Source organism: Castanea sativa, chromosome 2, assembly GCF_040712315.1.
Source record: "Castanea sativa cultivar Marrone di Chiusa Pesio chromosome 2, ASM4071231v1".
Lineage (NCBI taxonomy): Eukaryota > Viridiplantae > Streptophyta > Magnoliopsida > Fagales > Fagaceae > Castanea > Castanea sativa.
Genome location: NC_134014.1, coordinates 29827031 through 29840237, shown reverse-complemented (window position 1 = coordinate 29840237; position 13207 = coordinate 29827031). Strand labels below are relative to the sequence as shown.

Sequence of the window (13207 nt, the reverse complement as noted above, 5' to 3'; positions counted from 1 at the left end):
TATTGATTCTCGACAAAATAGCGATAAATTTATTAATTAGACAAGTAATTAATTAATTATATATTTTTCTGAATTAATTTGCTCACCTTGAGAGCCAAGAAAATCATGAAAGGAAGTTAAAATTTGGAGGAAATTAGGTTTGAATTGAAAGCGGAAATAGATGAAACGAAATAGGAAATTATCCAGAGGATCTGGGATTAAGTGTCGATCAACACTTGGGTCATAATCTCCATATTTTCTTCCCTTTATAGTTCGTCTTGCTCCCCAATCAAATTGACCTTGATTCCTACATTTTTTGCTCAAAAGAGAAAAAAAAAAAAACATAATTTTTCCCGAGTCCCACATTGCTTAGAGACATAACCCTGGTTCTCTCATTCCTAATATAAATATCCTCATCCACCTCAAGTCCAAAAAGACACCAAATCCCTTTGAAACTTTAGAAATTTCAAATTGAAGTGCTTTGGAATGTTGTACATTCAAGTAAGGTTTCTAAACCTCCTCTTTATTTTTATATCTTAGTTATTTAGATTCAAATAGTTTAGTTTCTAGGTTTTTTACATGTTCTTGTTTGATTAGCATGTTAGATTTAGTTCTTAGTTTTTGCATGTTTAGGGTTTTTCAATTTCAATTAACATGTTCACATGCTCTTAGAATATGGTTTTTCAATTGCAATTAACATATTCACATGTTCTTAAATTAGGATTTTTCACACATCAGACATACATTCACCATTTCTTTTAATATCCAATATATACATGCTTGGAATAGGATTTCATCATGCTCTTTGATGTTTTCTCTTTGTATTCACATGTTTCAGATGATAGAAACTCTTGAATGATGTGATATGATCATTGGCCACTGCAATTTAGAAGACTGGTTTTACTAGGCATGTTGGATATCAAACATCTTCCTATTCCTATAACTTAGCATTCGAACTTAGATCAAGGGTTAATATATTTATTTTATCATTGTTATTTTATCTTTTACGTTATAACTAGGAATCAAAGTTTTTTTACTTGTAGAGGGTGATCCCCTGAAAAAGTTTTAGGGGCTAAAGGAGTTAGGTTAGAACAACGATCCGACAAGCCAGGCCTAGCCCAAATCACAAGGAAAAGGCCAATGAGATTTAGGTTGCTGTGGTAACGTCTCACTTGAGGACTATAAATGATAAGGCAATCGAGGAAGAAGGTTTTTCCTAGAAAAATGAGCCAATGATCCAAGAAAGGTGGCATGCAACTTAAGCAATAATCACATCTGCATTAATAAGGTGTTCCTACCTAATACAAGCATTGGTGAATGACTAGCCCGAACATTGCTTTACACCCCAAAAGTCCTCTTTCATCATCAAACAAAGGAGGGAAGAGATGCTTGATGAGACGAGCATCTTCTGACATCCAACATGGTAATCCACTATTTGGTTAAGGGTGAACTGAAAGCATAAATAGGGCCTTTCCTTACATGTAGAATGGAATTGGAAAATTAAGAAAGAAAGTGTGTAAGTCACATGAGAGTGTTTTTTCTTATAAAAGATTGTTTATAATCTCGGCAAAAGTGTAATTGTGTCTTTCAATCCAACAATGTTCATTCAAATTCTTGATTTTACTTGCTCAGTCTTCCAATTGTGGATTATCCTTTTGTTTTATAAATTTGTGGTGTCGGTTAGAATTTCCAAATCAATCTTTTGGTCGGGCTGAAGAGCTTTAAATTTGGTTTTCTTAAAGACATACACATTACTTTTGGATTACCACCACATTACTTTTGTTGTAAATTGTATCTAGGATTTAAACAATGTAATTTTTTATTATTATTAAAGACATATATCTTTTTCAATTCATCAATAAAATGATGTACTTTTCAATTTGGTTTTCTTATTTTCCCAATTAAATAAGTGGCAATTTCATTGTACAATTTTTAATTTTGGAGGTATGATAACAACCGTAAAACCTTTTCATTGTATCTTGAGAGGCAATAACACAACTCTACCTAATTCGTGTGGGATATAGCCAAAACCACCATTGAAAAGTATACAGTTTAGTTATTTATTATCAAATCAAAATATCAATTAGTTTTTTATGGAGGCGAAGATTAAACCTAAAATCTCCTATTCAACTATAAATAACTTTATTAGCTGAGTTAACTAAAACTCACTAGATAGTTATATCGGTGCAAAGTAAAGCGGGAACAATTTATATATGAAATGTATTAGTACGTTTCCCTCAAAAAAAAAAGAAAAAAAAAAGAAAAGAAATGTACTAGTATGTCATAAACGCGGGGAAAATCAAGTCATCAACCTGACCATTAATGAGGTAAGCAGACCAATCAGAAACCTTGGATTGCCAGTGAAGTTTCCTGACCAATAAGGTTGAAGGAAAAACTAAACACGCTCAACTTACTACTTAAACATACTACTACTACTACTATTTAAAACTGTGTAACCTTACTTGCAATCTCTCTCGCATGCTTTCTCTCTCGGTCTCTTTCCCCCCGTCTCTCTCTCTGAGCCTCGGTATGCTCTCTCTCTGAATGTTTTCTATTATTTGATTTTGTTTTTAGGTTTTTAATTTCACTTTTTAACTCTTTTATTATAATCTTGTTTCATATTCTAGAGTTTTTCTGCCTTCTTGTGCTTACGCCTATCGCGTTTATGCGATCAAAATTAGGGTTTTTTTATTTATTTTAATAATGTTTTATAATCTGGGTTTGTTTTATTTTAATAAAAAATGGAAATTTGTTGCTTGTTATTCTTTTTGGTTCTTCTTGTGGGCGATTTGGGCTATTTCTTTGAGTAATTATCTGGTTTATCTGTTTTATTTATCAAAAAGGTTATCTGGGTCTTTCTTTTCTTTTTTTCAAAAAATTATCTGGGTCTGTTTTGATTTCATCAAACGTCTATTAGTTGTTTCAATTTTTCGCTTATTCTGGGTTTTAGGTTTTGTTTAGGCTTCTCTTTGATATTATGTCCTTTTAACGTAAAATCGAGTCAGGGGGTTTCTTTCTTTACTTGAAAAAAGAAAAATAAATAGATGAAGATTTGATCGGTTGATTGTTGATTTCTGTTCTTATCATTTGGTCTGTGTTATTGCTGTGAGTGTTTCATATCATTGTGTGTGCCTAAAAATGTTGATTACAGGAATATCTTGCGCGCCAGATGTCGCTTAATCTCAACAAGAAGCAGTCATCAATCATTTGGTGTAATTTTAATTTCATGAACCGAGGAAGGCTCTGGTGTTCGTGGAAGTTTTTGTTTTGGCATTGGACTTGACTATTCTCTTTTGCCATTGTATTGCACGGTAGAGTTATTGCAGACGTTTTGTTATTTGTTGATTAACGTACAGCGGGTTACACATTATTACTCTTCACTGCTTGTAAGGAAATTGTATACTGGGAATCAAAGTTATGGAATCCGGGAACTCTGGCTTGGGTCACTTGATGGGGAAGGAGTTGTTTCCCTTTCCGGGGGTTCGGTTTAATCCTACAGATGTTGAGCTAGTTATGTTCTTTCTATTGAGGAAAGTTATGGGGAGAAAGTGCCCCAAAGTCATTGCAGAAGTTGATGTATACAAGGTTTCCCCTTGGGACCTTCCAGGTACATGTGAAAATTCTCATATAAAACACTTCTTTGTTTTATTTTTTTTTATTTTTCGATTAGTTACACTGTTTTGTTTTATTGATTAGTAGATTGTGCTCTCTGTATTTGTTTCTTACTATAGTGTGTTTGTTCCTTTGCCAGATAAATCTATTGTGAAAGGGGATCTAAAATGGTACTTCCTTTGCCCAATTGAGAAGAAATATTCAGCTGGGGTTAGAATGAATCGTGCAACTGATGTTGGGCACTGGAAAATCACTGGAAATGAAAGACATGTTCATTACAATAACACATTGGTTGGTTCAATAAAAACTTTGATTTTTCACATGGGGAAAGCACCAGGGAAACGAACAGATTGGGTTATACATGAGTACAGACTTGATGATAAGTACCTGGCTGAGAGAGGAGTTGCTCAGGTAATGCTTGGTTATTTGTCATTCTGTTGTATGATACTCTTATATCCATTCTCCTCCACTAGAGGTTCTGAAATTATAATGCATGTGCCGCTTGATTGACCAATGCATCACTTGCTTTTTGATTCAGACTTCCCTCATTTTTTTAACCATCTATGCTCACAATTTTAAGTTTGTTACCTGGATTGACACATCCAGGCCTGGTTACACTTTAGAAGCACTTAGTTTCACAATCCAAAGTTGTTTACATCCCACCTCAACAGCCAATTGTTTAGTTAACACTTACTGGACTTTCGCTATTCCCTTTTGAAAGTGTTCTCAAGGGACTCAAATTGTCTTTGAGAATTTCACATATTTACATTGTCTGTTTGTAAGCTTCTGTTGTACTTTGTAGTTAGGTATATTTTAGAGATTAGAGAATGTTAAGAGGGTTTACTTGTCTATTGAATCATCTGCTTGAATTTTTATGAGTTAAATTTTCTTTTGATTGACTAATGCATTACTTGCCTTTTGATCCAGACTTCCCTCATTTTTATTACCATCTATGCTCACAATTTAATGTTTGTTACCTGGATTGACACGTCCAGGCCTGGTTACACTTTAGAAGCACTTAGTTTCGCAATCCAAAGTTGTTTACATCCCACCTCAACAGCCAATTGTTTAGTTAACACTTACTGGACTTACGCTATTCCCTGTCAAAAGTGTTCTCAAGGGACTCAATTTGTCTTTGAGAATGTTACATATTTGCATTGTCTGTTTGTAAGCTTCTGTTGTACTTTGTAGTTAGGAATGTTTTAGAGATTAGAGAATGCTAAGAGGGTTTACTTGTAAATTGAGTCATCTGCTTGAATTTTTATGAGTTACCTTTTTTTTTTTTTGTGTTTGAATTATGAGAGAAAATTTTAAAAATTAATTATAAGGACCTATACTTTGGTGTTTGCAGCGCCTGAAGTTTTTTTCTTCAGTTGATGAACGTGTCAGTGATGCTTTTAATTGGATAAAATATTATCCTCACTTGTTTAAATGTTCCAAATATATCCCCCCTTTGATTACACCACAATAGTCTTTCCCCTACCTCATCAGGCATTTACATTGCAAATTCTTGAGAAACATAATACTGCAACATGACAATCATAATCTCTACTTAAAAAATATTCTTGTTGATTGAATTTTATGTTCTGTTGAACAAGTCATAATTTTGTTTTGCAGTAAGTCCATTCCATATTTGTCCATTTTTCCGTTTTGCAAAGATTCCATTTTCCCACTTCCAGCAATGACTTTCCAAAATTACCAGAAAGTTGTGCACTCCTTCAAAATAATGGTAGTTTTGATTTTTTTTTTTCAAGAAACATAGCAATGATTTCTTTCTTACCCTTTCCTTCTAAAGAAAGATGACAAATAAATAAATTGTTTCTGTTTAAAAGCTTGAGTTTACTAAGATGGATAAATATAATGGGATAGAGTAAAATGTATTGGTTGTATTGTGATGACCTAGCACTTTTGGACAAGTTCTATTTCTGTTTGTGCTCCATGTATAAAACTGATTGATTGTGTTCTGGTTATTGAATTCAAATTGATTCTCTTGATGTTTTTGTCTTGCAGAATGGACATGTGCTTTGTATGATTTTCCACAAGGAGGGCCTAGGCCCAAAAAATAATGCACAATACGGAGCACCGTTTAAGGAAGAAGACTGGAATGATGATGAAGAAGTTGGCTTCGTAGAAGTTGTCTCTTCTGGTTTTCCTACTCCAGCCTCTGTACTGCCTAATAACTATAGCAGTTCACTTGCTGCTGGCACCTCCCAATGTGATGGCACAGCTTCTGAGTCATATTTATCTGAAACTGTGCTATCTGAACGTGAGGTGCATCCAGCAGTTCACAGTATTAATGTTGTTTCAAAGGAGTTTAATCAAGTTTACGATGGTGATGAAGAAGTTGGCTTTGTAGAAGTTGTCTATTCTGGTTTTCCTACTCCAGCCTCTGTACTGTCTAATAACTATAGCAGTTCACTTGCTGCTGGCACCTCCCAATGTGATGGCACAGCTTCTGAGTCATATTTATCTGAAACTGTGCTATCTGAACGTGAGGTGCATTCAGCAGTTCACAGTAGTAATGTTGTTTCAAAGGAGTTTAATCAAGTTTACGATGGTGATGTCACTTTTTCAACATCAGTGGTTTTAATTGAAGATAAGAAAAATAAGGTGTGTAACCACTTTTGCCCATTTTTCTTACATGTTCTGGTATGAAATATTTTCTAATGTACATTGTTCACTATGAACTTGCTCCAAGCTTTTAACATTGATATGTTTTTTGATGTGGTAGTTACATTAAGTATCTGTCATATTCCTTTATTTCCAAAATTCACTAGTGAAATCAAGATATCTGGATCCAAAATGTAATACATTTATTTATAATTTCCTAATTTTGGCAATCCAAATTTCATTCTATTTCATTCCTTTCTTTTCCCTTTTTACAAAGTAATGTTAGAAAATATTGAGCAAAATAGTAGTTAAATGTATAATGGAAGACTGGAATTACCACACTCTTATTAAAATTGAACCATCAACTCTCTACCCAAAGACACTTAACACCAAGACTCAGTAATAATTAAGGTAGCCTATGAAAGGTGTCAACTGTCAAGGATGCCCCACATTGAAACTAGACCACAATTCTTGAATATTTTGGCATTTAATCTTGTTTTTCCTTGAACTCTTTACTGTTTGCATCAGGTGGACCATCTCTTAGCATTTAACATTTTTCTCCTGATTGATATACTTCTCTTTTGCTTGCAAATGTTCTTTGAAGTTCTAATATTTACTGATGTCGATTTGTTTACAATTTTGCAGAATCCCATTCATGATGGAACTGATGAAGCAGCGCTGCCTGTTGATGAATCTACTATTTGCAAAGACTTGGGAGATCCGGTCAACACAGCTAGACTAAGTGAAGGTGGATACGATTTCTCCACTGGTTCTCCAGACAATTGTCTTTACATGGGGGATCTCAGAAAGCCACTGCCTCCTGTAGCTGGTGAATCTCAGCATTTTTCAACCAACCTGTATCCCGGATACAATGCTAACATTCATTCAGAGCTGATTTCGTTGAGTTCTTGTGATGCTGACAAGGTGAGCTTTTGAAATAATCAACCATTACTGACCAGGAAGTTTCTTATCTTTTCCGTTTTGTGCTTATGAAGAAACAAATCTTGGTTATCCAGGTTTTGAATCTGCATTTTAATAAAAAAGTCATGTTGCAAAAATTCCTTCAAAAAAAAAAAGACTCCATCCTTTCTTGGTAGTAATGATCTCATGTGTATTCTTTAAAGCTAATATAATATTTTCCCCACTCCATATATCTTGTTTTTGTTTCTAGTCTACTTAAATTTAGTCCAACTATCCTTGGTGGGATTAAAACGGCTTACAGTCTTTGGTTTCTATTTTTATCTAACTTCATAGCCCTTGTTTCGTGTTGGTGCTGGAGTTTTGTTTGGTATTTTCATGTGCTATTTGCCACTATAAAATTTGAATCTAGATTTCAAAGCATTCTTTAATGTGAGAGAATGTATATTCTACCTGCTGAAAGTATATGATCATTTGGTGAAAGAAAAGTAGTTTGAACTAAAAGGCGTAACCATAGTGAGTTTATATTTTTCAATCACCTGCATGGCTACATTTAACATATTTTTCTGATAGCTTTGCTAGCAAGTGCTTTTTGAAGTTTTAATCTTTTCTGATGTAGAATCTTATGATTTTGCAGAATGTTAGTCATAATGGACTTGCTGAATTGTTGTCTGATGAACCTGAAATTTTTGAAGGCTTGGGAGATCTGGGCACTACATATAGACAAGGATGTAATTTTCCCACCAGTTTTCTGGACGATTTTATTAGCCTAGAGGATATTGAGACTGAAGCTGGTGAACCTCAACAAGTCTCAAATCTCTACCAAATGGTCTTTCCAAACCAAAAAGAGAGAAAAAGAAAAAGACAAGAAGATAATGATGAAATAAAATAAAAATTGAATGAATTAATGTAAGTGACTGATATGTGTTGCTTGTGTTATCAATGTTTCTTTTCGATTGTTTCTGAAATCTGTAGTATTTCTTTCTGAAAATTGATAATGGTTACTTTTATGATATCAAAAAATGTGGTCCAGTTCATTATTGTTTTATAGAGTTGTGTTTTAATAACCTACTAAAGTATTCTCTTTTTAATAATTTCTAGTTTACATACCACTGCACACCTTTAGTGCAATAGTCACTCCACAAGTATAAGTGCTTGTGAAGTGTGGGGGGCAAGGGCCGGGGTTTAAGTCTCCAAGAAGGAGCTTCACACACACATTTACACTTAGATTAGGCTAGAGTAGAGTTCTATCTTGTATAAAAAAAAAAAATCCAGTTTACATGGCTAAGCTCCTATTGCATTAACTTGTGAATGGTTTTACTATTACCTGATGGCAATTTCAAACCGTAAAGATCTTGTTATATTATTTCAGGCAATTTTTGACCCTTTATATTTGGGACATGGCTTGTGTCCCGTGACCAATTTCACTGGACACAACCTCATCCCTTATTTGTGTTCATCCAGTGCAAGTGTAACGTACTAATAAATAAATAAATAAATGTAATCATGATTGGCATCCTGTGTAGAGTATGTGGTTATTTTGCTAGTAAATTGGATTAATTAGATTGTCATTAGGTATTTGCAAAAATTAGATCCCCTCCTAGCACTCTTAATTTTAATTTTTACCTGTAAAGAAAATTATCAACTTCGAGGATCAAGGTAGGGGATTCAGCAAAGAGCAAATCAAACAGAAGAATAGAGGGGCCCAATTTCGTCCTATACGCATACTCCCGTATTTTTTACATTAAAAATTGCATTGTTCACAAAATAACTAGAAAGTAGTGAGGGTTGCGTGAGCAAGCAAGTGCTTTCTCTTGAGTGAGAAAATTTAAGATAGATTTTATTTTTTGAGGTAGTATCAAACCATGTATTGAAATCTATATATAATAATAATAATAATAATAATAATAATAAGTAAAGCAGAGAGAAAATCTAATTATATTTCAAATTGGAATTCAATTAGAGTATAATTTTGAGCCATGTGTCTCATCTAATCTAAATTTTATAATTTTGCGCCAAATGAGTTAATTTAGTGTAAAAAATAAACTTCAATTAGAGTTTAACTATCGCCACGTGTCTCATCTAATCTAATTTTTTTAAAATTTTTGTGCCAAATTAGTTAATTTAGTGTAGAAAACGATGAGTCCAATATAATAAACCATAAAAAACATAATCATATTATTAAAAAAATTCAAATTTATAAATTATCTATATATATAGATATATATATATATATATATATATTAATAGATTAAGTTGAGAGAAAATTGATTTAGAATTTGAAATTATAATAGAATTTTGCGCCATGTGTCTAAATTTGTGGGAATTACACTATAATTATCCACTTAAACTTGTACTATGTATCTACTTAAGTTTTTTAATTTTTGTGTCAAGTGAGTTAATGAGTGTAAAATACTAAAAACCTAATATTAATGAACTATAAATTAAAAAAAAAAAACAATCAAATATAATCAATAAAAAACACCATATGTTTCTCAAAAAATAAAAAATAAAAATAAAAATCACCACATAACAAAAATCACCACACTTCTATTTTATTAAAAATTAGAAGAAAAAAAGATCATAAGTAGTATTTTAAATTTAGGTAAGAATTTTAATATGTAACTAATTACGTTTACTTTAAAAAAATAATTTGACTAATTATCTATATTTTATGATAAAAATTGTATTTAATTTTAAATGTATCTATAAGTATGCATGAATGCATGTGTTACATGCTTAAAAAAAATTTAATTTGACTAATTATTTATATTTTTATAATAAAAATTTTGTTTAATTTTAAATGTATTCATTCGTTTGCATGGACTTACATGCTAGTTTAGAATAGTTATTTAACATATAACTATTTATTTAATATGATAATTTCTTAGGAGAATGTATTTGGTATTAAATGATACCATGTCAACGGTATCAAAATTCAATAAATATGAGATATGTCAACAAAAAATAACTAACCCATTCATAATTGAAAGACATGTGTTAGTGGGTAGTTATTGTTGCACACATGTCTCTCTTTTATTATATTTTGATACGGATGACGTAATATCATTTGATATAAAATATTTTTTTCATTTCATAGAAGCTATTTACTAAAGACAGTATATATCTACTCACAAAAAATTCTACTAAGAATGATAACAACTGTCATCATCTTTCAACAATAATCTTTTAACAATAAACAAATAAGGTTTGATAAAACATTGTCATAATATTTAAATTTTTGCAATAAATGATGACATATGCTACAATTGAAACTTTTCATCAAATTAAATACCTACAACCATATGCAATAAATATTTTGTTATTCATACTTCCTTTTTTATCATTTTTTTATGAGCCTAACTACAATACTTAGCTTACTTAATTTTTAATGAACACCATTTTAAGAAAGAAAACAAATTAAAATAATAATAAAAGACGTATGTATGAAGTTTCTATTAGATTAAATTATAAATCTAGAAGATTTAAAATACCATACATCACCATTTTTACTTTCTAAGTATGATTAATACATAAAACTCAAAATGCATTAATAAATTTTTTGAGACATTAAAATTTTGTAAGGAATTTTAGATATTGCACAATGAAATATTCTAGGAATCATAAGATTTAGTTAAGGTTTAACTAAGAGAGTAACAACAATGATTAAATACTTGTCTACAAAATATAAAAGAAGAAATTATTCAACTTTAAAGTTGGGGGATGAAACTACCTCAAACATAAAGGGGGAAAATACTTTTTTCCATAGATCTTTTTTGTTAGTAAATCTATGTGTTGTTTACTTAAACCAACGTGTTAAAAAAAAAAAAAAAAGTCAGAAAACTGTCCGTAAAACTATGAATTTTGGCTCAATAAATTGGCTAAAAAAAAGTCAAGAACACAATAAATGTCTCGATATTTTCTCAATACCTTTATTTTAGCTATGGTGGGCCATGGTATGATCTTTTGTAATTTTATTTTAAAGTAATGCTACATCCACAATATTTTTACAACAAATCCTAGATAGTAAATTGTTATTGGTTTTTAGTTGGGAAAACTACTTTAAACTATCCATTAAAAGAAACAAAAAACCAACAAAAGAAATTTGTGCGTGAAACAATGAATTTTTGCTCACCAAATTTGACTAAACCAAAAAAGAAGACTAGGAACACAAAAAAATGTCACAATATTTTCACAATACCTTTATTTTTAGCTGTGGTAAGTTTCGGTCTGATATATTATTATTTATTTTATAGAAATGCTATCTCCATAATATTTTCATAAAAAATCTAGATGGTAAGTTGTTGCTGATTTTAAAATGGAACCATGACTGATATCACTTTTTTATCCATCGATAGTAGCTTACCTATGATTTTTTGTGAAATTAATGTGAAAATGTTGTGGACTTGGCATTTTTTTATTTGATCTATTAGAAACTAAAATCTCAACAATTGTAAAAATATTGTGATAACAACAAGCGTTAAAATATTTTTACAAAATATTTATTTTTAGTTGTGGTTAGTCACAGTCTCATATTTTATTATTTTATTTCAACTTATAAGAAATTGACACCTCAATAATTGTGAAAATATTGTTAAATTTGTTGTATTAGTTAATAATATATATGCCAACTCATATAAATATTTAAAAGAAAAAAAAAAGCACAAACTGGTGACTGGGATTAAAAAAAAAAAAACTATAGCTACAGTATCAATTGAACAAATCAAAAGACACTGTAGCTACTTGCATGTGTGCTTTTTATATATAGATAGAAAAAAGAAGATGAAAAAAAAGGTGTTTGGTGCTAGATCCCTCGGTCTGGTACTAATCTTAATCCATGTTGACCATTTACAATTTGTATACAATCGGATCTCTTGAATACATAACCTTTTTTTTTTTTTTTTTGTTGAGAATCTAGTAAATCATAACTTGCTCAAGTAATTAACGTGTTAGATTCATAAAAATACTTTTAGCATTACACATTGTCAAGCCGTCTTCACAAATCAAACTTTTCTCTTTCATTAGCATATTTTTATTGAAAAAAAGTAGATTTATTATGTAAAGAAAGTCGGAGAACTTAATAGAATCTAAGTCCTTCTTTTTATACCAGTTTATTATTCCCCGGCCCCCTCGGCCTCATCTTCATCATCAAACTTATTTCATTTCTTCAGAGTAACAGTAAAGCTATGGACAACATTTAACTATTCATTAATAATGAGTTCAACCATTGAAAAGCAAGGGCGAGGGAGAATATGTGTTGAAATTTTGAAATGTGATTAGGATTTAGGAGAGGAGAGACAAAAAAAGATGTGTCGTCAAAAGTGTAAACTTGTTGGCAGTGATGACTGATGAAAGAGCAGCAAGGCCAGTTCGCAATCGCTTATCTTTAATAGCTCCATTATTTATTTATTTAATTATTTTAATTTTTGCTTTGCTCTTGATTTCTGCAAACATGGTGTTGGACTGGAATGGAATATATATAAAGAAGCATTTGCTTTATTAATGAGTTCAGTCAAGGAAAAGCAAGGTTGATAGAGAATATATGTGTTAGAGCACTTGCAGCAGTGGAGCTAAATAGCTATATAGCTATTTTAGCTCTACCAAAACACCAAAAAGAAGCATTGGAAGAATGCCTAAATCTATATTTTTTAAATTATCATATGCACATCTATAGATAGATGTGCATTGTTCATGAGAGCTAAAACAAAATTAATTTTTTATTTTGTGTTCACATTACCTTTTTATTGTGGTGTTTTTATTGTAGTGAGATATATTATTTTATTGTGGTAGATATATTATTTTATTGTGATGTTTATGTTATTTTATTATGTTGAAAGCTAAAATAGATCCACTGCTGCAGCATGTGTGTAGGTAAAATAGATAAAGTAACTTTTGGTGGAGCTAAATTGCTAAATTTTTAGCTCTATTGCTGTGGATGCTCTTACCATTGTTGCAGGGTAGGGGAGCTTGTCCTGAATCTTAGGAGAGAGATATGTAAGTGAAAACGTGTGGGCACCAATTTTTGTTGCATATGTAAAATGGTTTTGAGCCTCGACTCGAGTAGGAGAAGGAATTGAATCATTTTTTG

At 31.3% G+C, this 13207-nt stretch overlaps 1 protein-coding gene across 1 annotated transcript; it reads left to right on the top strand.

Moving 5' to 3' along the window:
- The first annotated feature begins 2367 nt into the window (after window positions 1-2367).
- LOC142625638 (uncharacterized) lies at window positions 2368-8167 on the top strand. The gene is made up of 6 exons (XM_075799302.1): window positions 2368-2506; window positions 3131-3586; window positions 3731-4002; window positions 5602-6201; window positions 6847-7125; window positions 7757-8167. Exons 2-6 carry the CDS (start codon window positions 3397-3399, stop codon window positions 8009-8011), a joined length of 1596 nt encoding a protein of 531 aa, XP_075655417.1. The 5' UTR covers window positions 2368-2506; window positions 3131-3396; the 3' UTR covers window positions 8012-8167.
- Window positions 8168-13207: the final 5040 nt, after the last annotated feature.